Raw genomic sequence first — 26265 nt, forward strand, 5'->3', positions numbered from 1 at the left:
GAGGGTGTGTTCCTTTTTATTTGACGATGGAGGTGGGCACCTGAGAGAATGGTGGTGGAGGGAGAGATAACAAGTAGAGCCGTGGAGGTAGGCGGGTGGGGAGAGAAATCTTCTTTTCTTTATTTTATTTTTTTCTTTTATTTATTAGTATGAGAGAACTATAAATTTATTTTGATTAAAAATATTTTTTATGAAATGACTATTATATAGGAAGAAGACCCGAGCATCTCCGAGCCGAGCACTTAGTGTAACGTCAGATCAAGAATTGGGTCTGGTTCTGATATTAACGGTAATAGGTCAGATCAAGAACTGGGTCTGGGTCTGGTTCTGATGCCAACGGTAACGGGTGGACGCTTGTCTATTTATTCAAAAATTTAAATTGTTAGGTAGTGCTACATACCTACCCATTTATACACATTTCAATTTTTATCCGAATCCGATGTGAGACAAGTTTCACTTATAATAACAAATACTATGAAATGGAGGGTAAATAAATAAACAAACCTAATGGAGTGTTAATGTAATTTATTGAAAAAAAACGAAAGTGGCATAAAAAAACTTGAGGCCAAAAACCCATCTCAAGCAACAAGCCTTTATCCTGTTAGAGGCCAAACCCTCGAAAGGGGGTGGGTAGGGCTCATGTTGATTCGTATACATTTGTGAACACACACTTGTATATGTTTATGGTCCTTGTTTCTGTACAATACTTTTTCAATGCAATGTTTATATAAACAGTAAGTTGATTGGTCTGTTAAAATTATGAGCTTTTGGATAATATTCACTTTATCCATGCTACACATTTATGTTTGGATATTAGTTTTTATATATATATTCTATTAGAATTCGTCCATCTTTGAATGAAAGTATAAAGATTTACTAAATGATCCTGGCAAGAATATAATGGTTTACGAAATGAAAGAGCCAAAATTGATTATGAACACGAGCTTGGTTCATTTTATTAAATGAGCCAAAGTCAAATCCAATTTTTTTAAATAATGACGAGTTCAAACCCAAGCTCAGTTTGATTCAGTGTTCATTTGCAATCCCTAGGTCCATCCAGCCTATCCCTCAAAGCCTGATTCCATTAATAATATTATATTTATATAGACTAATATAAATAAAAAACATATATTGACAAATAGCACACAACACCCATTTGCTTCAATAGAACTTGAATTCACCATCTTCTATTTTGAAAGATGAAAGTACCTCCAGATTAGTGGTATATAATGTACTTATACATACTCTATAATGTAAATTGGTTGTATGCCATTAACTACACAATTTGCATTTTTCGTTTAGTCTTTTACTTTTATTTTTTTGCAAATTCAAGCTTTAAACAAAGTAGTTTGAATGAAGAATAAATTTCAAAAAATTCTCATCTTATTGGGCTTTCTGCTCTACATGGGGGTTTCTAGCGTTGCGCAAATAGTTCAGATCCTGTTTGGAAGGTTTTTGTTTGCTCTACTTGGAAGGTTTTTGAGCCTTTTTGGCCCATTCCACTTATTGTGGCCAACTGTACAGTTTCTTATTTTATACCGTAAAAAATGCTTTATTAAGTTATTAAAGAAGAGGGATGGAGGAAAATCGGGGGAAGAAATAAACTAATTTGTTTGGTAAAGAGGAGACAAGGAGAGAAAAAAATAAAGGATGAATGAATCATTCTTTCTCCTTTACGAATCTTCTTCCCTCCATGGAAGGAAGACACGAAGGAAGAAAAATCCTGCTATTATAAATGTTTTTAAATTACAAAATTTTCCTTATAATTAGCCATTTCTCTTCCTTTCTCTCATGACAACAAAAATAAGATATTATCTCATTCTCTTCTCTTCCATTCAACCAAACAAAAAGAGGGAAGTAAACAATCTCTTCCTTAGGAATGTCTCGTTCATCTCTTCTTCTCTTCCTTCCATCCAATTTTTTTTCCATCGGAGCATAAAATATCGAAAAAAAAAAAAAAAACTTAAAATGACTGAACATTTTCGAACTGAATCCAAACTGGGCTGTAAATTAGTTGTCTACTCGATCAATGACAAAGTTCTACTACGTTCATGTCAACCTGGGCTGCACATTACATTTACCAAACACTAGAAAAGTTTTGGAGAAAAATCCTTGTCGATTCCATTAGTAAGAAAGTCAAATCCCTTGCATTATACAATCTCGTAATGAAGCAACCACCAAAGAGGTGTGGCTACTACAATGATGGTAAATCCACTGCTTACTAAAACAACTAATTTTTTCAAAAGAACAAAGATTGTAGCTATCAATTATTTGGTGATGCTTTGGAGAAAACTAAAAGAATCCAAAATGCTAAGAAATCACCAGCCCATGTTTAATATCCAAAATAAGAGAGAACTATATGGGACTCAATCTTGCCAATGCATCAGCAATGAGAACTGAAGACCCATCAATCAAAAGCAAACAAAACACAGCTTTTGAATTCATAGACCAGACTCTGTATCATCGTCTCACCAGATTTCTTTCTGGCAGAACTGCAATCAGTGCTCGTCATCATCGTCATGCCCATCTGGAGGACCTCCTGGGCCAACCACTTCCAACTGCAGAACGAACAGTAATCAGATAATTTAGAAACTTCTGGCCAAGACTGCAACATTTTGGTATTTTGTCATGTACAAGTATAGCATAAAAAGAAATTTAGTGATCCATTTGACCACGTCTCGACTTTGAATGTAAAATGAAAGCATGAAAGGAAGCTATTGAACGAAATCTCGATCTTGTCTAAAGTCCGTACCTCCAAAATTTGAAAAAAATGTTTGAATTAAATTTAAATCAAGTTAACAAAGAGTGGCAAAGACACGTTACAAATTGCAAATTGATTTTGAAAACAAACTGATAAATTCAAGAAACTTATATTGTCATGACATATCACCCAAACTTAAAATTACATATTTAGCTCAAAATATATCATTATCATATCGAGTGATCTAAGTAATGGATTAAATTTAACAGTACGAGTCAGAATTAATGAATACTGGAATAAGATCTGGATAAAAATTTCACATCCAAACTGTGTTGATATCTATCAGCTACATGCCATGCTCTATAAATAAGTGATTAATTCAAGGATTATCCTGCACTCACCACAAAATACTGCGAGCACACATGGCATTCGTGCGGCTTGCCTTTCTCTAGCCAGAACCAAACCACATCATGCTCATCCTCTGTTCAGAGGACGAAAAATTTGTGTTAAGTAACTAATAATAAACCAGTTAGATGGATATTAAAGAAATTATGAAACAAAATTAATTAATCCTTTTGTAATCAATAAAATTGTTGCAAATTAGTCATAATTACCGCCTTCACCGCCAGGGCATCCAACAATCCTTTTGCCATAATAGGACTTGATGACAGAAGGTGCTTCCTGCAAGCAAACAGAATGAAGATAGTTCATGAGATCATGTTTCCAAAGTCCCCACATGATCAAATCAGTACAAATAACATTCCAGGCTCCCCACCCAACAATATTATATAATGGGCATGAAATGTGTAAGTGCTAGAAATATTAAACATGTGAATAAATTTCAATAATATAGTTATGACCTAATAACATAATCCCCAACTTGTTCAAATCTTCCAGGATTTACAAAATCGGAATCAACATTTGTTTGCTTTTAAGTCACTTAGAAGGTTTCCTTTAGAAACGAATTGGTCATCCTCCTTATCCTTATCTCGATCAAATGGAATCAGTCACGTGAAATCTCTTCTCCCACTATTTTCTATTACAAGAAATGTCTTGATATATATACACACGTGAAATCTCTTCTCCCACTATTTTCTATTACAAGCAATGTCTTGAGATAGATATATATATATATATATATAACTTCTTGATGATGCAAGTTCAAGCCTTAAAGCAGTTACTTTGTACAAAATAATAACCAAGGTTGTGTAAGTCTCTAACCTAACAGTAAAACACTTCTTTTGCGTTTTTCTTATTACTTCATCGCATACAAATTTTAATCTGCCTCTTTATCACTTATCCTCCTTTTAACAAGTCTTTTCTTTTCCTTTCCTTTTATTTTATTTTATTTTTTACACCGGTGCATCTATTTGGCTTATGTATGACCATACCAATAAACCTACTTTCTCTTATTTTATCATCAATAGATGACTCCCCTAATCTCTCTTCTGCTCAAATTGTTCCTTTTCCGCCACCAGTTATCTTGTCATGATTCCAAGTAACACTAGAAAGAGTCAAAAGACCACAATAGAAGCAATTAACTTTTGTTGCTCAAATGTAACATGATGGGATTCAAAAACCAGAACTTACATGATGAAATAGTCTATAGTTTGGACATAAGTGCAGGTTTATTTCATAGATGAGAGAGATTACTTCTGCACAGTTTACAATGATCTGTTTTTTCTAATTTTCTCTAATTCCAGAATCTATCAGTGTAGATTTTCATTTGAGCGCAAATACTTTTTTTTTTTTTTTTGATAAGTAAAATATATTTGAGCGCAAATACTTAGCAAACCACAAAGTGAGAAAAGCAATAATGCATTAGACAATGGAGAATCCTTTATCAGAAAGGACCTGAAGCACCATAGACAAAATTTTGAGCATAAAAATACTTAAAATTTCATAATACAGGCATTGTCACACAATACATAAACGGGGTAAATTTGTACTTCCTCTTCTATGTACGGTAAATTTGTACTTAATCTTGCAATAATAATAAAATCCTCATTGATATGATATATCCTATCATGAATGAGACGTGCACTTCTGTAGAAATTGAGCTGTCAAAACCTCAGCAAGCTCAATGAAAAGTGAAATCTATGTGGGTCAGAGCTGAAACATGAAAGCATGGAAGAGCGTTACACAAAAGTGGCCAACCTTCCACACAAAGTTAAATTATAAGCATAGGGTAAATTCAGACTTGATTTCAGGACTATAAACTTTTTTATGCGTTGAATTTACTTTGCCTCACCAGTCACAAAGTTCGCAATCCCAAAATTTTATGGCTAAATATACCAACTTAGGATGTGCGCCTAATGAATCTTACACGATCAGATCCTTGCAAATAAAAAACATAAAGATCTCATACTAACTAGCAAAAAGAAAGAGTAACTAATAATTTTGTTATAATAATTCAGCAACAATTGAGATAAGACATTGCCTCCAAAGAAAAGAGAAACAGTCTTGATGCTTTAAAGAACTAAAGAACAGAAAAATACAACATGTTATAAAGTAATAGGGTGTGAGAAGTTGTAAGATTCCAATAGATATCTGAATGTATCGAAAACAGTCTTGATGTCATTATTGAAATTTTCATAAGCAGATGTTACCATATAAATTTATAAAAATAGAAGTGAGGTCCTTGAGTCAAATTCTAGGTTGCTCTATTTTAAACACTTCATGAATCAGATAAAATTATCCAAATTAATCACATAAATAAAATTTTACCTAAAACCCAATATGGACCCACACATTCTCTACTGGATATTACAACTTTACATCAAGCATTGGAAATTAATCTCTTAAGAAAGCCATTGCACAGAACCTGATACTAAATAATTAGCACTTCGCTTTCAATCATTTAAACCAATTTTAAATAAATAAATAAAAGAAAGCATCAAACGAAAGTAACAATTAACAAAATAAAATCCTTGAAACTACAATTGACACTAACCTTCGTACCAAAAGGACCAACAGGAAAGTTAACATCCAGAATTTTACGTCCCTATAAAAAAAGTAATAGAAAATCACAATGACTACAAAACAAAATACTAAATTCAAGTAAACCCAATAATAAAGTAACAGAAAATCACTTGAAGCTCAGCTTCAATCTCTTCGCGCTCGTGTCCAGTGGCAATAGGCATTATATCTTCAACTCTCTTCTTGGAAACTACATTCTCTGCTACAAAATCCAAACAATTTCATACATATCATTATCCAATCCTAAAAAGGATAACTTAGGAGCCGATAGGCTATAGATAAATATAAATATTAACACACACTGGAAGATCTGAAATGCAATGTTGGGATTTGGGATGAGTGAGGAGAGAGTACCAGAAGCGGAAGAGAAACGGCGAGAGAAGGAAGTGGCGGATGGCGGAAACGGCGAGGGAGAAGAAGAGACATTGCCGGCGACGAACCGATTTGGATTGGAAAGCGATCGGCAATGGACTGGGAACTGTGTACAGAGTCTTCTCCACATGGTCTTTTGATTCTAGGGTTCGCTTTGATATCAGGTCGACGTCGACCCCTGTTTCGTAGATCAAAATGCTCCGGCGCTCTATCTCTCTCTATTCTCTCTAGGAATTTTGTTTCAGCTAATATGGAAATGAAATGCGTCAAGAAATTGGCGAAGTGGGGGAAGCTTGGCAGTGGAACCAATGGGGTGCGCTTGCACGTGAGAAAATAATTTTGACGTGTTAAGAAGTTGGGTGAAAAGGGCCAAATAAATAAAAATAATCAAAAAAAAAAAATAAAAACAAATTTTTAAGCACGTTACTCTAGTCTAGTTTTTTTTTTTTTTTTTTTTAATAGAGAGATCGTTCCTATTTTTTTTTTTTGAAAAAAAAAAAATTACGCTGAGCTTTACAAAGTTGATCCGGCAGTGTCATCAGAGTAGCAACAGCTAAAGGTATGTTTTTGTGACTTGGTGAAGTGATAATATATGCGTCTAAATTAAAACATAAAAAAGGCCCTTATTAATGAATTATTATTATTATTTTTTTGAAAAAATATGTGCTCACATAAAAGAAAAAATGTAAGTCCATTCAATTGCATACTTCAAAGAGAAAAATTATGGATTAATCCAGTTAACTTGTTCGATCTGAAAATATTCTGGATTGAAATTAATGTAGTAGAACTAAAATTGGATCGGTCTCGGTCTCCTTGTTTAGTCGAGGATCGAGCCCGAATTAAGTTGCGCGCACCCCTAATTATGAAAGAAAAAAAGGTGGAATTAAGAATGACATAGGACTAAGTTTGAGACAGATTTGGTTAAATTTTACCTTAGTCTCATTGGAAAATAAACCATATCACTCACTGCCCTTAATTCAGGACAGATTTTTGGCAAGCATACCATCACATACAGGTTAAGGTCAATGGACTACCAACCCTGCCTTGCGCTTTGTTTAGAATTTGCAAACAAATACCATAAAATCCCTAAAATTCTTAAAATTTCCAAATTCACAACATATACCACCACTGCGACATACATAAATCCTAAAGCGAATTTATGTAACTGACGTCCAATCTCCATATATTTATTCATCTTATCCAATCTATTTCAAATATAGGATTGACATGTGTACTGCATAAATATATATATCATATGCCCATGCGTACTTCCACATTTGGTCATCGTATTTGAGGAACTGGTGGGTATATATGTATCTATGCACAGGCATACTTACACACACATTTGGGTCTTTATTTTAATTTTTTTTATCAACTTTTTGAGTGATTGAATTCCTTTATTTCAAGGAAAAAAAATCTCAATTATTCATCATATTGAGGAACTTGTGGTTTTTATACATGTACACATACATAGACATGTGTAGAGAGAGAGACTAGGTGCATTAGATTTGTAGAGATGGTGGTTAATTTGGTCCATTAAAATGACTGTAAAGGTTAAAATAGAAATTTTATATAAAAAAAAATCCTAAATGAAATTTTATAAATTCACAGGTGAAAGGGTATAAAGGTTAATTTATCGACTGACATGTGGCAGGTAATGATTGGGAGTGCTATTGTTAATCTTACTAAACTTTAGGGTGTTCTTGTCAAAAAAAAAAAAAAAAAAAGTAGGCCATATGGCTGTCAACGGGACAATACAAAATTTCAATACAACACAATGCATTACTAATGGAAGAAAAGTACAATAATACAACCGGGATAGCTCTGGTCAGGTTTTGAGTTTGCTCCTCAATGATTACCAGTTTGAGTCTTCGCAGGACAACTGGAGGCTTACTCTGTTATTAACTTCAAGACCTCGTAATTAGTCGAGGTATGCGCTAGCAAGCTAACCCAAACACCGACTATTACCAAAAAAAAAAAAATTACAATACAATAATACCAATTTACAAAGACAAAGTACATCTATATCTATATTATAGAAAAAAAAAATTGAGGAAAGAATGTTTAGTGTCCAGTAATCAATTTGGATTGATGTCAGGGAGATATACAACAAAGGTTATTTACTTATCAAGGTAATTAGTAGAGAGTATTGTAGGAGACGAAAAGACCTAGGCATGATTTTCATAGAATTAGAGAAGACATACCAACTAGAATAGAATATATAGAATGTAAATTTAGTAAATGATAGTATTAACAGTATGGGTAATTTGCATTCACACCTCCTCACATTTGCAATAAAGATAGATAGATACAATTTAGGGAGGGTGTAATTCAATTGCCTACTCAAGTTTTCAAACTTGAACAACAACACCCTCAACCATGATAAGAGTATGAAATAGTCCTTTGACTTCTTAATTGATCCATTAAAATCATTAAAGTACAGTATTAACCTTTAAAAGTTCTTTTATTTAACCAAAATGACCCTTAATTAAAAAAAAAAAAAATCAAACTCCACCACTGTGGCCGCCAAAGCCATATGCATACAGATAGGGACAAAGCTAGAAATTTTTAATTGGAGGACCAAACTAGTAATGTAAACATAAAATTTTAAAATAATATAAAATCATTGTAAGATTATTATTATTTTATTATTATTATTATTTTTGTGCATGTTTGATGTCCTCGCTGAAATAGATGAATTAGTTATATTATCTATTACTTAAACAAAATTCTAATACAAAACTTTGACTTTCCATCTCAAAAAGTAAGAAATATGGTTTTTAAATATTTTTTTATTATTGTGTAGTAATATATTAAATATTAAAATACCATTTTTAATATTCAAATATTAAATATCACATTCAAGTAATCACACACAAGTTAATATTTTTATTTCTTAGTATTTATTGAAACATTACTTATGTCACATTTTTCTTCCACAAAAACAAAGAAAAAAAAGAAAGAAAACATGTCACAATAAAATCATCTTTGTTTTTTTCATTCTTGAGGGTCATTTTGGTCAATTAATAGGAGGTTATAAAAGTAATTTAGTGATTCACATTGGTCAATTCAGAAGTCAAAGGGCAAGTATGTAATTTTATCATGATTAGTGTTACAAGTGAAACTTGTCCCACATCGGATTTGGATGTGAGTTAAAGTGTGTATAAATGGGTAAGTATGCCGTACTACCTAATAACTCGAGCTTTTAGGTAAATAGGTAAGCGCACGCGTTATAGTTAGGGTGTCTTTGCTCATTTTACCGAACCTTAACAGTAATAATTGAGCATCAATGCATTATTAAAAGTCAAGTTATAGATGGTTGTCAGTAAAAGACGTCATACAAGGTCCAAAATTTTCATAGTATGAATTTGGCGTTTATGCGGTGGTGTACTTGTTCGGAAGAATGGAAGGCATTTTTCTTGGTCAATATATAGAATAGGTGCTTTATGTTTCTGCAGGACTTTTCTTTGGAGGAAGCCGACATTTCAGTTGGTTAAGAGCATTTTTCATGGCTGGATAGGACCAAATTAAATTGTGCATATTGATTCGCTGAGCATATCAATGACATGGCATGTCCCGCCCATGTATTATTTACTTGAGGAAGGGTGATTTTCGCATTAAAAAAAGGATGTCTCGTTCATTACATCCTGATCTGCTATTCGATCCCATATGGTCGTGAGGCTCATTTGGCCTGCCGGAGTGTTCCCCTTCGTGATTCTTTATGGTTGTTTGATGAGGAAGTCCCCTTTAACAGGGTACCCTGGGCAAGCAAGAGGATTCAATTCATTGGATGTTTAGGCTATGACGGAGGTAATTGCTTACTATGTGTCGCAACAAATATAATTTTTGTATCATATAAATGTATATAATTTTTGTATCATATAAATGTATGTAGGGGATAAAACGTTTATGAAAGATGAATCAAAGCAATTTGGTTCTCAAAAATAGTTGCAGATGCATTGCATACACAGACATGACAGATCGTAGGCACACGCACATATGATATAGGGACTGGACTCTCTTTATAGTTCATGCGTCTACAATTTGCGAAAGATAATGGGTGCACCGTACTGAGGATAGAGAAGCATCAGGACCGTTGGTGCGTGCTGGTAGCTTTGTCCAAGATCAAACGAGAAACGTTGCAAGATCATGGCCATGGCTAGTTTGGCCTGTAACATTGCTAGATTTTGTCCAACACATTGGCGAGGTCCAAGTCCAAATGGCATAAATGCCATCGGATGCTTTGTGGCTAGTGTCACGCCTTGGGTGAATCGGGCGGGGTTGAATTCAGTGGCATCATGGCCCCATAGTGTTTTATCATGATGGACGGCTATGATCGGGATCAGAAGCTCGGTCCCACGAGGGATACTGTAGCCTCCCAACTGCACATCAACTTTGGGACGCCTGATTGTCGCCACCGAAGGAGGGTACAACCGGAGTGATTCGTTCAGGATCATGCCCAACTGTCAACAAAAGAATATCTTCACAAATTCTCATTTTCTATTGGACGTGAGATTCACGCGGTGCAGCACACGAGTGATATATCATATCGAGCGATTTATATTACTTGTGAATCATTAAATGCAATAGATTAGTCGCAAATATAACGGTTAGAAGTGGGTCTCACCAATTTGATTTTCTCTTGGGGGAGGGGGGGATTTTAAATTTTTTTAAAACAGTTGGGGGGAAAGTTGGTAAAATTTTAAATTTTTTTGAAAAATAGAGTAAAATATTGGGTTTTTTTAGGTAATTTAGTTACTAAAATGAACACACACATAATAAATAAAATCAAAACCAATGTGTCTTAGCTAGAGAGGGGTTTACCATCTTAAGCTTTGGAAGGTCATCTTTAGCAGGAACATCACGTGACCCACACACAGTGAAGACCTCCTCACGTGCCAATTCCTGCCACTGAGGGTGCATAGCCAGGAGGATGGTCGTCCACGTCAGCAGATTCGACACCGTCTGTTTTCCGGCGAAGAAGAAAGTCTTGCATTCCTCCACGATGTCGTGGACGGTGATCCTGGTGGAGGAATTTGACTTTGACTTTGGAATTGTGCCAACACTACTAGTTCCTTTCAATTTGGCTCTGATCATCGCATCCAATAAGTCGGTTGGACATTCCTCTGACACTTGATTTGTACTGTAATTCTTTATCCTCTCATGGATGAGCTTCACTAAATAGTTTCCAATTTCACTATCCAATCTCCAACAAATTCTATTTTTTTTAGTGGGTAGGAACCTGAAATAAATAATCAAAAAATATTTAATTATTAACATTTAAGTTTCGCATACTAATATATGTTATGTTTCGCAGATATAAAATTAGAGTTTTGAAACTAAAAAAAAGAAATTCATAAAATTGTACCAAAGACATGAAATTAGAGTTTTGAAATTGAAAAAAAAAAAAAATTCATAAAATTATACCAAATCTTTTTCAAATTCCACAAATTTTAATTTCAAATATCTAATTTCATGCTGTCTAAGACAACCATTGTGATTTTTGCATTTATGATACATTTAAGTGCACTAAAAAAAATCTTTCATTATGTTTTCTGAAGACATGTTTACGTTGAGGATGCACCCGTGATTTTTATTTGTTTTTTCCTACATTTCAAAAAATGCGAACATGTATTTTGAATAAGGAAAATGATACTTTGACTGAGTATTTCTATTGAAATGCTTGGCTCAAATATCATTTATTGTGCGTCAGACCCCTACTTTTGCATCACACGGCTTAGATGCTTTAGGCCCAACACTTCGGCTAGAGTGTTGGGCCTAAATAGTACAACTCTTTGAGGAATTGTGATTAAAGTAATTGTTAATAAAAGTTTGAAAGACAAATTATTATGGGCAAAATATTTTTTCTTTCTGACAAATAAATGACGCACCTTCTATTTTGAAGGATAGATGAATATTGCTAAATTAAAATATTTGATAATTATAAGTATGCCTAATAAAAAATGGAAATAGGTATATGGTGTAAAATTGTGTGACTTTAATACCTGAATCCGGGAATGTGAACATTGTTATACGATTGTATGGCAAAAATCATTTGTTGTGTTTGTAATTTAAAAATTGGTCTTCCATCTTCATGACCGCTACCAAACACTGTTTGCATAATAACCTCTTCCGTTAAAGTTGTGAACCATTCTGAGATTTCAATTTCCACCTTCCCACAATTTGACATTTCCGCCCATTTATCCAACATCTTGGCTATGCTCTTTCCCATCATGGGTATCATCATCTAATAAAAAAATACATAAAATCAAATAAATTGATATGAATAAATAAAGTCAATGTATAAAAATTATTTATTCCTAGTCATGAAAAAGAGAGGGGAAACAGAAAATACAAAGTGCTATTTCACTAATTATCTTGAACAAGATAATTTAAGGTAATAAAAATTAAGAAAATGATATTTAGGTTTACTAGTTAAACCTGCTTGTTAAAGTGAAACAATTATGGTTATGTCTTGAAGTGAAACTTCATTTTAAACCCTTTCAGGACATTAATGACCTTTTATTATTTCACTTTGACAAGCATGCCTAAATATCATGAGTACCTTTTTCCGTAAGTAAGCTCAAGTTTAAAAATAACAACTTTAAATTTGTACTCAAAAAAAACAATGTAAAGATGTTTATTTTCCGTCTTCTCTTCTCAGCTAGTCGCATAAAAATCAAAGGGCTTCTAGCTTAAGGATATATAACCTTCCCATTCTGGAAGAGACAAAGGGAAAGAGTTTGAGCCTGACATGAGCTAAAGTGTGTGTACTTACCTAACTCATAAAAAATACAAAAATAAAAAAACAAAATTAAGTTTTTTGTAATTTCTTTAAAAATAATAATATTCATATCTAATCAATTGAATATTACTTTGGCTTACTTTGAGATTTTCCAAATGAAAAGTTGGTCTGATAATCTTTCTATGATGAGCCCATTTTGGTCCCTTTAGATTTAACAAGCCATCACCTTCAGCCTTTCTTACAAGGTGGGGTGAGTCATTTTTCTCAAACAAGTCTGATTTCAGGATGAAAATCTCTCGAATGAGGACAGGATCAGAGATTGTGAGACGAGCCCTGGTTCCAAACCATACAAGAAAGGTTGCACCTGCAATGAGTCATGACTTCCATTGTCACATAAATAAGTAGAAAAAACAGAAGATATATATAATGTCAGGATTGGTGTGCTTAAATTAATTCCACTCCCAATAGTAAATGTCAGTTTTGCAAAAGGAATAAAAATGAACATACCAAGTGTCACCAAAGACGACTATGCATCGAGTGGACCCTACAAGCTAGGAAAGAGAGTTTTGATGGTATATATGTCTAAGAAAAAGCAATTTATATTTCGGTTTGGAAGGAAGGGTGGAAATTACATCACAAAGTTGTGTAAGTGAGGTCCCATAAATGAAGTAGAGCGTGACGTGATATTGACTCTCATTCATATAATTAATCGTTTAATATACAAAATGGATGGAGAGTGGACCTTATTGCACGTGGTGTGATTTTTACCCTCTCAATGCAATTAATAATTACTTAGTATTAATACGACTGGTTGGAGAGAAGCCGGCTCAAACCTTGGGCTACAAACCCTAAGAAAACTTCATAAACAGCACAGAGAACTAGGTCTATCCAAACCACACTGAAGTACATATGAGCAAGCATAGACGTACTATGGGCGCTAGCCCACTGAAATTTTTTGTTACTGCATTTACACCTCTAAATTTTTGTATTTGTTTGCATTTATATCCATAAAAGTTTAAAACTGCCTTCACTGAAATTATAAAACAAAAAAATCTCTCTATATAAATTCTCCCCCACCCCCCCCTCCCCCCCCAAATATGAATTTCTAGATTCACTCCTGCATATGGGAGAGAGAGAGGGGGAGAGGAAGAGGGAGGGGAGGGGTTTTTGAACTATCCGAACTACGTTGACGTGACGTGATCAAAATTTATATATTTCAAATGAAAGCCATAAAGAAAAATCCATTTCATACATTGCAAATAAAATCTGCATGTAAAGAGGGGGAAAAAAGAAAGAAAATGAAAAAGGTAAACATGACCATCAATCCTCCAACATTGATTGAACCCAATTAATATTTATGACTAAAATCCTCAAATATTACAAATAAAGGAAGATAATTAACAACTAATATATGTACATCACATGATCATGAAAAACAGGTTTTGATATTTGGCCAAAAGATCGAATATACGCATACCGTAGATTTTGTTCCAGTGATGATAGAAGGAGAGAACCCTAGGGAGTATGTTATGAGAGAGAGCTGGCATGGGTTGAGAAGCAGCCTTTGACATCAAACACAGAAGCTCCTTCATGTTGCCGGCGAAGAAGCGGTACGGAGGTCCTTCAATTCCTTGCTTAGAGAAGTGTTGTTCAATTTTTCTAGGTCTCCACCATAGATTCACCATTATCTTGAACACAATGACCATCACTGTGTATGAAATGATTAGAATCCAAAACAAGTAGTTAAACTTGTCCTCCATACTTGCCTCCTTTTACCAACAAAAACTATTTCATCTTCTATCTTGCTACGAGTCTATGGTGTCTTTATAGAGAGAGAGAGATATATATATATATATAGGTGCCAGTTACATTTTATTTTTTACTTTCTAAATTTGGGTAAATGGGAGTATAATTTTTTGGCAAGTCATTGGTGATTTCATACCCGCTCAATCAAGAAATTATTAAATAGACCTACAACATCTGTCACTTGATGGTGTAGCCTAATTGAAACCAACACTCACACTTTTTTATGATATGTTAATATATTTTTATGATTTCTCTCAATCGAAAATTTTAGATTGAACTAGACCACCAATTATTAGTGGTCCTCGACCATCTCTGTCAATCCCATATTTGAGTTCTTTCACATCACACACACTTATTCGGTATCATTAGCTAAGCTGTATCTTAGTAAGCAGGCTCAGCACATATATATCCAGAGAGAGTGACATATTGCATTTTTTTTTTTTTTTTAGTGATTTGTTGCTTTTTTGATCTACTAATATAATTTTGCTTACCTCTTGATTTTTTCTAAATTTATTTATTTTATTTTATTTTTGAAATCCGATGTTTGTTAGAGATTCATCATTCATGTAATCAGGACACAAATAATTTTGAATTATTGTCAAATTATTGATCATATAAATGATTAATATTCTGTTAGCTTTAGAAAGGGTGCTCCCTCCATTCACCATATGTCTTTCCCTTTGTAGATAATCTGTATGCACGAAGGGAGAATTAGGTAAATTTAGCTTATTAATTATTAAAAAATACGTGGCTCATTTTCTTATCGGTCATTCAAGTTTTATGAATGAGCCATAAGTTTGGAAAAGATCCAAAATTTAATGACAACTTTACGGGATGTTTATTATTATTACACATGAAACTTGTAATTGTTATTTGTTTTTTTTTTTTTTTTTTTTTTTTTGTCATTTTCTTTAATGAAAACGCTAATATTAGGTTCTTCATATTATTATAATGAGTAATGTTATCATGAAAATCCTCTCTTAGTGAGTTGTTCTTATTTAATCAATGAATTGAAATATTTATTAAATGACTTATTTGACTTTTCGCCGATATTAAAACATTATCTTAATTTAGTGGTTAAATAAAGAGAGCTCGTACCTCTTATTATGAGAGGACACTCGTGATAACATTACTCTTATAATTCTTACACATGAAATCTATTATTATTATTATTATTATTTGATTGTCATTTCTTTTTGTCAAAATTTAATACTACTAGTACATTATTATTTGTTTTGGTCAATTCATTTGTCATAGTTGGAAGATGATAACTTTAAGGATGCCTTATTATTGTTATTACACATGGAATCTAATATTATTATATTTTTTGGTCATAGTTGTAATTGCATGGTTAGTACTTATAAGAAGATGTCTTCTATCTTTGTAAAAAAGCATTTTGAAAATCTTAAGTATCCTAAAAGTCCAAAAATTGGGTTAATTAAAAATTTTATTAGAAAATCTCATTTTAAAAGCAATATGTAACTCTAAGAAAATGGATTAATTAAAATTTTCACTAGAAAACCTCATTTAAAAAGCAAAAAAAAATAAAAAAAATATGGAAAGGGCAAATTTAGAATAAGAACAGAAAGGGGGAAGATTACGGTTGGTTCCAATGGCTGTGGTTCCTAGCTTCTTCCTTTATTTGAAAGAAATGATTTTGAGTGAAAAAGAGACATATTTTTGTTTTTCTTTCTAAAGATGACAACCAAGTCTGAGACATTGATTTTTGTCTCTTATGAGAGTCCTTAATGATGGAAGAAAGAGGAGGCAGCGGTGGTGGTATATTATAATTATTGGTTTTCTTTTGCTGTTTTAGCGGAGAGATAGATATGGATTTGGCTGTCCCAACCACAGGTGCCACACGCTAGGGTAACTCCTCTAATCCTTCTGTCCTAATAGTCCCAAAACATGTTGGGGGCACTTTGCTGCTCAATGTTCCTCTTGTTTGTTTCATACCAAACCCTTCGGCCATCGGTGGATTACTAGGGTTTGAATTTATGGTCTTTCTCTTCACCCTATGCCGTTTTTTTTTTTGGTAATTGTTCGCTCCATGCGGGATGGGGAAGCATGTTCTAAATTATTGGGTACTTTGACTATATATATATATATATATACCTTATTATATCCAAGAAAATTTTTTTTAAAAAATTGAATAATGTATTAGCCAATGTAATTAATTAATTATTTTTTATTTTTTTTATTTTTTTCTTCTGAAAGTTCAATATCAATTTATAAGTATAGGAATAATTCCCGCGTGCTGAGAGGAGATTAAAAATTAACATATCTTTTGTGTTTTTAATAAAATATGACGTCAGCGACAACTATTTTTCAACAAATTTATGCTGTAATTTGCTCAAAATATTGATAATATAGGAATTTATATATACTTAATTTTTAGTAGGCGTATTTTTTGCACATTTTTTATATAATGAGGTTTTTTTTTTTTTTTTTTTACTCTGTTATTATTATTATTTTTCATTTTTTAAAGGGTTAAACATAAAAATAAAAAAAAAACCTCTACTACTTACTTTCAAAATTTCGTCATAAACCCCCGACCTGTTTCAAAAAACCCCCTACTCTATAAAAAGGGCATTTTTGTAATTTAAAAAAATAATTTTTAATTTTTAATTTAACATTAAATAGTAAAGTCAAATTTGTTATTTCACAGTCCGATAAATGGGTTGGACACAAATATTGGGGCAATGTGATCACTTTTTACAATGTAGGAGATTTTCTGAAACAGATTGGGGGTTTATAACAAAAATTTGAAAGTAATGGAGGGTTTTATGATATTATTAGAAAGAAAAAAAATTTAAACTTGTGTCATCACTCTATATGCTTAATAAGATTAAAAATTTACCATCAAAGGTTGCAACCTATTAGTATTTGGTATTTCTTATCTACTCTTATCAATGTGGCAGCTGAGATTTCGTATTCCGTGCATAGTGACAAATGAGGGTGTGAGTTTATTGTCAATTAAAAAAGTCAATAAACAATATTTATCTTTACACCAGACAATGAGACTTAAATACATATGATCAAACATTATTATTTGTATTGAGATAAATTTATAAAGTGAAAACTATTTTTGTTTATGAATTCTCTTTTACTAAGGACTTGTTTGGTTTGAGACAAATGGAAGGAAATTAAAAGAAAGGTGATGGAGAAAAATGACTTATTGTGTTTGTTATAAATCATTAAAGAAAAAGAAAAAAAAAATGAAAGAATTTAGAAGGATACAAACTATGATAATTAGGTTTCGTTATCCTTGCAAAAAGGAAAGCGTTACTATGGTTTCCCCCTCTCCTACAAAAGACAAAATCAAATTACCACGAGTCCTATGACAAGTTTTTATTCTCTTTAACCATTTCTTAGTTTTCAAATCATCGCTTTAGCTCAAGTGCTGTTTACCAAAAAAATTATTATTTTTATTTTATCAGTTTTTACCTATATATTTATCTCTACAATGTGAAAGTGTATATTGGTAACTGTATTAAAATAATTTTATTTTCTTCCTTTCTCCAAAAATAATTAAGTGCTTAATTTTTTTATTTTCTTTATTAATTACTATTATAATTTTATTTCTTTCATAACTAATGTTATCTTTTTATTTTTTTTTTCTCCTATTTTACCTTACATATCCTAAAAGTCAAAGCATTTGTGAAAACTTTATTAATTTTCTTTCATGTTTATTTTGAATCATATAATTTGATTTTCAAATTGCTCTGTTTTTTCAAATAATTGACCAGAGAAGTTCAACACAAGAAAATTTATATGCATTTTTCACAATAATGATAAGGACTTTGACAGCGCCTTCGATTGATGGGTTCGGTGTATCACTATCATATATTTTTTTTTAAAGGTAAAGGGTAAATAAAAAAATATTGCTAGTGCAAATATTTTTTGGTGTTTGAAAAACTTCCCTTTATGTTTCAAATTGAACAAATAAAATATTTTCTCAATTTAAAGAGTGCAATATTTAAAATGCCTTTAACACACACACACACTCACACACACAAAATATATATATATATATATATATATATATATATATATATATATATATAAATAATAATAAAAAAAACAAAATAAAATAAAATACATTGATAGAGGGGAAAGATATTATTAAGGGTATTACAATGTTTTAAGAAAAAAGTCACCGACAATAAACATCCATATAGCATGCAGTATATAATCCCCTATAGGTTTTTAAAAGTCTCTAACCTTTACTTTTGGTGCGAACAAGGGTCCGTCATGAGTGGAACATTAAAAGACTAAAGTGTCTTTCTGTATTTGAAAAAAAAAAAAAAAAAAATGGTAAAGTGACTAAAATGCCCTTATGGGTTCACAAAATGAGAGTAAAATGTGATTGATATATATATATATATATATATATAATTGTATAAGGGGCATCTTAGGGCAAACAAAATGGTGTTTCACGAATTTTAAAACCTAAAATAGCGTGGCACATGTCTTCTTAAAGTTCATTTTTCTGACAAAATATAGACATTAACTCATTCTTTGTCACATTTTTTAAACTTAATGGATTTATATATTTAAAATAAAGAATAGAGATGTTATTTGTCCAAATTGTAAATAGGACAAAGTACAGAAAATCATCCTTGTGTTGTAACATTTTCTAGTAAGCCTCCCTCGTCTATGGTTTTTACCAAATAATCTCTCTCGACTTGTAACACTTTCCAATAAATCACCCTTATCTAATTTTGTCCCAAATAACCCCCATCGACTATCTAAGGGTGTAAAAGAGTTAATATTTGGACCAAAATGTTCTTTTATTTAAATCTTAATTTTTTCGAATTTCAAAAATTCATATCTCAGAAATCGTACATCTAAATATTACAAATAATATATGCACGAAAAACTTATAAAACAAGATTCCAGAAATACAAGATTTGTTTAACAAAACTTCATAACTATAAAAAAATAGACAATCTAAAAATCTACTGTAACAATCTTATTTTATTTTACTTTTTATAAAATACTTGAGTTATTTGCAATAAATTTTTTAGATTTATTCATTTTTATATGGAGCATAACATAAAAAAATTAGCCCTGATAGAAACCGAATGTTCATTTTTATTATTATTTTTTAAAATGGTGAGTTTGTAAAAGAATAAAAATGTTGATGCAAAATATGATATCTCATGAAATCGATCTCTGTTGGGACCAAATTTTTTATATAGTCGGCTCCATATGTAAATGAATAATTCTGAATTTTTTTTTTGCAAATATCTCGAGTATTTTATTAAAAATAAAATAAGATTGAAGTAAATTTTTAGATTGCCTATTTCTGTCTGGTTATAAAGGATTTTTTTGTACAAATCTTATATTTCTAGAATCCTTATTTTATAAGTTTTCTGTGTATATATTATTTATAATTTTTAAATGTACGGTTTGTGAAATATGAATTTTTGAAGTTTGGGAGAATTAAGATTTAAATAAAATGACATTTTAGTTCAAATATCAACTATTTTATCCCTTTAGATAGTTGAGGAGGGTTCTATGGTAAATAATTAGGCAAGGTATTCATCGGAGAAAAGACTACAAGTCGAGGGAAGTTCTTTAGTAAAAAAATAGATAAAATTTATTTTAAAAGATTATAAGTCGAGAGGGGTTTTTTTTATATTTTGACCTTATAAATATTAAAAGTGTATTTTTCATGTTATCCTTAAAAAAAATTTAGTCAAAATTGACGGTCAAATATGCACCCAATAATTCACGCATGCCTATAAAGGCTGATAAAACCTTTGATTAATGTGTTCCATGCATTGATTTAATATCAAAAATGATTTTCAAAGTGAATACTTCCAAAAGCTACTAAACGACAGCTGTATAAATTAAAGTGGTTGTCACAAGGACCCCACAACACCGGTCTGAGTGTGTGTATACTAACCAAAAAAAATTCACCGTATAAAAATGCATGGCAGGAAGAAGGTCAACTAAGTATGATGATGTTGAAGCTATAAAAGAGTCTACTACTACAGAATTTTAATGGTAGACCATACGGGAAGAGACAACATATTAAAAAGTAGCAAATATATTCAAACAATACAACTCATCATGGATACCATCTGTCATTTTATCACAGGATGATAGGTCACAGACACAATGGATGAATCATCGGGTAATATCTTGTTATTAGTATATTCCGCCAATGAAAATTTATCGTAATGAAATTTATTTTATCACTTAAAAGAAGCTGCTCTTTACAAATTATTAATTTGTTAGAATTTTATTGAGTGAGCATATGATTGTATTGACGAACCCTATACCCTACTCCACTTTTCCAGATCATGCTTGCATATTAATAAATTGTAATTGATAGTGGACAAAATTTTTTTAGAATAACAATAAATAGTTTAAAAGTTGTATATATTAGTTTGTTTTATGTGGGGATGAATGACATCATCATGATGTCATTAAATATAATAATATCATCGTTATGTCCTTTCTTATGCATATAATTTTAGTTAATGTGCCTGACACTCAAACTATGTATCATTACTTTTCATTTTAATGTCAACTAGTTAGATTTCACTTGCGATACCATTTTACCACCAATCATTTAAGTTTAAAAAAACAAATTATGAGACATGTGATATTGTTGAGATTTATATGCCCTGACATAGCAAATTCCTGTTTGAATTAAAGTGGCATATGTTCCTGACGTATAAATATTTATACTTTATACAATTGATGAATTCAATATATTATGTTTCGCTTCATTATAGAATTGATAGTATCCACTTGATTACAAGAGATATTTATATATGTATGTAATGGCGATCAATACATGAATATAAATAGTAATTATAAATTGTTCATAATCGGTAATTATGGATGGATTCATAATTAATTAAGACTTAAACTGGATTCACGTTAGGTTGAGATATATTGCGAGAGCTGTCATATGCAATTACTCCCTATCACCGTCATGACATTTGACTCTTGAGTATGAGAAAAGTATAGACTCTTTTATTAATTAGTAATTACTTTGATTTGTTCGGCGGAATCTTCAGAATCCTTAGACCGGCACTTTGGGTAATTATGTAATTAATAGTTAGAGGGTTATATTTTCAATATTTACATCATTGCTACTTATATTTATTTTGTATTGATTATGGTTGATCACAAAGTAAATTCGAAGGCCTTTGTGTGTTTTTAGACAAAATGATTTATTATATATATTTATTTATTTAAATTATTATTTTTGTCAAACAAATGTTTTATTGTGATCAAGTCAGAAATAATCAAAGGTATCAAAATAAATATATTAATTAAGTAGTCGGATTGATGACTTTATTTATCCGATAACTAATTACGCATAGAGGGGTCAAAGTGCAATATTGACTTAGAGGTATTTATTATTTAATTAGAGTTCAATTAATTTCTTTTAGTGGAGTAGAAATTAATTAATGAATTAATTTAATTAGATCCGACCGGATCAATTATTAATTTATTGTACCCAATAAAATAATAAGCCCAAAGGATTCTCACTCATAATCCAACTTGATATTGAAATCCTATTGATTTGAGACATATGAATTAGAGATTGAGAATGATTTATTATTTTCTTTTCCTTATCTTTATGTTGCCTATATATACATGGTCTATGCATATTTTAGGAGTGACTTTTGGAAGAATGAAAAATGAATGTATTTTTTCTCTCTAGAATATTAGAGTTAGTATTCTCATTTAATGGAGGCTCCCACAAGTTTTTTCCAAGGTCATTCATGGAGGCTTATGAGTGATTCTTAAAGGCAAAACCATTACCAAGAAGATGAAGATCCAACGAGAAGGCATTTAGGAAATGGATCTGCAATAAGTGAGAACATTCACTTTAGAGGAAAGATCTAAGGTTTACTCAAACCTTGATGTAAGTATTCAATCTACTAAATGAATGATATATCATATTTTATTTTTGCATAAAACTTGTTTCTATGTGATGAATCAAGATTTATGAATCAAAATCTCTCGAAAAGTTTTTAAAACTTACACGTTTCCTAACAGATATATGGTCTAGCTCTTTATATATATATATATGAGAAATGATGGGTCTTTTGACCACAATTGCCGACTTCTCCTCTGAATACAACGTGGTTGGATCATGTTGGAGCTCTTAAAAAAAAATTACATAAACACCTTATTTGGCTATTTTTTTTTAGGAGCATGCCAGAGTCTTCGACTCAAATTGAAACTAACCAAACTTATCCTTTCAACCAAAAAAAAGAAATCGGCTTTTTTAGAATTTCAGGCGACCACTTTCCTTTCAGGTTCTTCACTGCCTCAATGAAGAGGACTTTTAGAACAAAGAATGAAATTAATAAAGAGAGCACAAGATACTGCACAAGCATTCATCAATTTAAAATATATAAGGAAATACAGAAAAGGAAACGACTACATTATGAAAGATGATTTAAAATATATAAGGAAATACAGAAAAGAAAACGACTACATTATGAAAGATGCGTTGTGTTGGTGGGGGACCTCTTGCGCAGGATCTCTCCATCAATATTTATAGACTTCTGAGTTAGTTGGCAACGTTTGGTTTTGGCAGTTCCAACTCATTTGTGAATTCAAATTCAAACTTTCTTTTAAATTCAAACATCATTTGTTTGAATTTATCTTTGCACCAATTCTTTCTCCAAAACACCTGCCTTTATTATCACTCTATTAAACTTACAAGATATAGCCCTTTGATGATGTGTCATTGTATGTACTACACGGTTAAATGAGAAAATTGCTTCAAGATATATATTATCCCATACTAAGTGGAGTCACATACACATGTTGCCATGTATTGACCCCAATAAAACCAATTTCAGGTATTGATTTGGAAATTGTTTTTGTCCTTGAATAGAAGTTTGAGAATAATAAATCTCAATTAATATTCCCTTTTTGAATAATAAAATAATTTAAACAAATCTACCATGTTCTGTGGCCGAATTAGAAAAAATTATTTTAGGATGCAAACACATTTCGAACCACGTTGTATTCGAAGGAAGAGTCAACAATTGAGAATGAAAGACTTATTATTACTATATATATATATATATATATATATATATATATAGCACATCTCTAAAAACAATGAAGCTAATATATGGTTTGAAATGATTATATGAATGACTTTAGGTTTCTCTCAACAACTTTGTAACCTTTCTCCACTGTAATAATTACAGGGAATATTCGTAGCAATTAGCCTACAATTAGATTCCTTGTTCCCTTCATTTTTGTGTACATATGGTGAGATGTAGTAAGAATGGTAGTATCCCATTCAATTGGGTACTGTATTGCACTACACTTCTAAATCTCAAAAAATCAATAAAAAAACTTAAAGACATTCATACATATATATATATATGCATGTGGATAATTAAGGATTCTTTTAGTGGAAAATCTACAAATTTTTTATAAGTTGAATTTTTCTGTATCCATGTGTATACTTTTATTTAAATTCACGGTATCACATCATGTCTTACATATTGTAAGTTAATTTATTCAGAAATAATTGAGAAAAGAGAAATATCATACGGAGTAAGATTCACTTTAATTAGTTAAAACTAGTGAAGCAATCATTTTCCGAGTTAAATCTTATCCTCTAAATGCAATACCTACAATCAATCACATCATAGTGGAGACTATTTTCTTAGGATATACATATACTACATAATTATCCAATATTCATACATAATTGATTATAGTTTGAAAGAAGTCGAATCCAGAGAAGTTGATATAAAAGTAAACCAGAACTTCTGTCCGGCAAACAATCAGTGCGCTAACATACCTTGCATAAAGTCATAAAGTTAATATTTTGGATTAATCTTTATGCAGCAATTAGTATGAACAAATATATATATTAATCATGCCAACTTAATTTTCTTGGTCAATTAACATGAAATTCAACGCACTTTGCGTTCATATTAATAATTTCAATTCCTAAAGACCAGATCTAGACTAATTAATCCAAACACTGATATACATTCCACGATTGTCTCATTTCTTGGATGGGACGGACGGTGGGGGCATATATAGGTGTGACTTTATATATATATATATATTGGAATGTCAAAATTTTCATTAAATACTCCATGCCACTTAGTTGATAGATTTGACATTGTATTCTCCAACTTCATGCCTTTGAAATTGGCTGATTTTATATCATGAATGTGCATGCTGTCTTCTGTCGTTTTATGTTCGTGAAACATTCCTTCATTTTATTTTGTGTGTGTTTTTTCTATATATATATTTTAAATAAAAATAAATACTCACAAAAATCTCCACAAATGTATGTTCAGGATCCGAATCACTCACTTTTTTTAAAGGAGGATAAATTATACTAATTAAACTAATCATCGATTGGATTTTGTTTGAGTTGATTGGAGCAATGTAAAGAAGATCGAGTAACTCATTTGATATTTTCTGTACTTCTGATAAAATTAATGAGAACTAGAATGAAAAAGAATCTTTTCCAATCTTTAAAAACAATTTGTAGATTTCATCGGAATGTTTTATTGAAAAGTCGGAGAAATTGGGGACAAAAGATAACTTCTCTTTGAAACAATTTATTGTTATCTTTCTCTCATCATTCTTATTAATTGGCTGATTCACCACAAAAAATTAAAAATCTATACAATTTTGCAAGTTAGCTTTTGAATGAAATTCGTCCCCTTCAATTGTTAAAAAGTTACGAAAGGAGAATAATTCATAATATATTTATGGTTAATTGTTAGTTAAATACTTTGTATACTTCAAATTACCAAATTGCCCTTAACAAGTATACAAATTACATTCACTTTTGAACGCTGTCATCAACAGCCATAAATTGAGAAAAATACAAATTACAATATATTTTCATCTACACGGACATATATTCTCTTACTCTTTTTTAGTATTATTATATTCTCTTACTCATTTATTTCATCATTTCCATTCTTGTCTTTATCCTTTACATACCAAGGCGGACATATAAATTCTTTATTTTCAATTTTGTTTTATTTATCATAAGTCATATCTCCTACTAAAATTAAATGTAAATTTAGGACCCTAAAATAAAAGTGATGGGAACACTAATAGTTCAACCAACCAAAATAAGTAAAATATTTGTATACCAGTAATTGATCATTATTAGGGATGGTAACGGGACAGGTTTGGGCGGGTGAATCTTCCTATGTTTATGCAATCATTTAAAAATTTCGCCCCCGTCCCCACCCAAAACCATAAAAACGGGAGAACTTTCCACCCCATCCCTGTATCCATTTAACATTTTTACTCCTGCGAGTGTCCGCTCCGTCCCGTTTAAGACCATAATTTATTTGTTGTTGAAATAGATTTGTTTTTTTTTTTTTTTTTCCTTCAATTTTTCACCATTACAACTTTCCTTTTAATCAAATTCATTTATTACTTTAATATTATTATATGGGGTACTTAATATTTAGTGGTAAATATATATACTAATGAAATAAGGGTACTTATGTAATTTGCCTATTTAAACAGGGCGGGGCGACCTTCCCCGTTCACGCATCAAACCTGCGCAGACTTTTATTACATTAAATCATCCCTGCCCAAATAAACAAAACGGTCTCCTAAAATCGCCAAAAAAAGAACGGGATGGGGTAGGTCAAATTGCCATCCCTAATCA

At 31.4% G+C, this 26265-nt stretch overlaps 2 protein-coding genes across 4 annotated transcripts; both read right to left on the minus strand.

Annotated features, from left to right (window-relative positions):
* Positions 1–2096: 2096 nt before the first annotated feature.
* On the minus strand, positions 2097–6390 carry LOC132285865 (cytochrome c oxidase subunit 5b-1, mitochondrial-like). 2 transcript variants are annotated; one of them, XM_059788099.1, is made up of 6 exons: positions 6035–6390; positions 5794–5879; positions 5655–5705; positions 3316–3382; positions 3103–3182; positions 2097–2558 (listed from the first exon to the last, which is right to left on the minus strand). In XM_059788099.1, exons 1-6 carry the CDS (start codon positions 6180–6182, stop codon positions 2499–2501), a joined length of 492 nt encoding a protein of 163 aa, XP_059644082.1. In that variant the 5' UTR covers positions 6183–6390; the 3' UTR covers positions 2097–2498. The 2 variants fall into 2 exon arrangements, with proteins under 2 accessions (XP_059644082.1, XP_059644080.1); XM_059788097.1 differs by having other exon boundaries at positions 5794–5882; positions 6035–6388.
* A 1260-nt stretch (positions 6391–7650) lies between these two features.
* On the minus strand, positions 7651–14817 carry LOC132285302 (cytochrome P450 734A1-like). 2 transcript variants are annotated; one of them, XM_059787475.1, is made up of 5 exons: positions 14275–14817; positions 12938–13161; positions 12058–12299; positions 10877–11294; positions 7651–8013 (listed from the first exon to the last, which is right to left on the minus strand). In XM_059787475.1, the coding sequence occupies exons 1-5, from the start codon at positions 14555–14557 to the stop codon at positions 7990–7992; spliced, it is 1191 nt and encodes a 396-aa protein (XP_059643458.1). In that variant the 5' UTR covers positions 14558–14817; the 3' UTR covers positions 7651–7989. The 2 variants fall into 2 exon arrangements, with proteins under 2 accessions (XP_059643458.1, XP_059643457.1); XM_059787474.1 differs by lacking the exon at positions 7651–8013 and adding an exon at positions 9893–10515 and having other exon boundaries at positions 14275–14816.
* Positions 14818–26265: the final 11448 nt, after the last annotated feature.

The sequence above is a fragment of the Cornus florida genome, unplaced genomic scaffold, assembly GCF_030987335.1.
Source record: "Cornus florida cultivar Cherokee Brave unplaced genomic scaffold, ASM3098733v1 CherokeeBrave_3.0.0_Hap2_Chr11, whole genome shotgun sequence".
NCBI classification, from domain to species: Eukaryota; Viridiplantae; Streptophyta; class Magnoliopsida; order Cornales; family Cornaceae; genus Cornus; species Cornus florida.

Excerpts from the sequence above, each read along its gene's own strand:
- LOC132285302 (XM_059787474.1), bottom strand. The coding sequence starts at position 14,557 with ATGGAGGACAAGTTTAACTACTTGTTTTGGATTCTAATCATTTCATAC. Across the intron at positions 13,162-14,274 it reads TCACTGGAACAAAATCTACG|GTGCAACCTTTCTTGTATGG; the intron begins GTATGCGTATAT and ends GACTCATTGCAG. Across the intron at positions 11,295-12,057 it reads GTTCACATTCCCGGATTCAG|GTTCCTACCCACTAAAAAAA; the intron begins GTATTAAAGTCA and ends TATTTATTTCAG.
- LOC132285865 (XM_059788097.1), bottom strand. The coding sequence starts at position 6,182 with ATGTGGAGAAGACTCTGTACACAGTTCCCAGTCCATTGCCGATCGCTT. Across the intron at positions 5,706-5,793 it reads AGATTGAAGCTGAGCTTCAA|GGACGTAAAATTCTGGATGT; the intron begins GTGATTTTCTGT and ends CTTTTTTTATAG. Across the intron at positions 3,183-3,315 it reads ATGCCCTGGCGGTGAAGGCG|AGGATGAGCATGATGTGGTT; the intron begins GTAATTATGACT and ends TCCTCTGAACAG.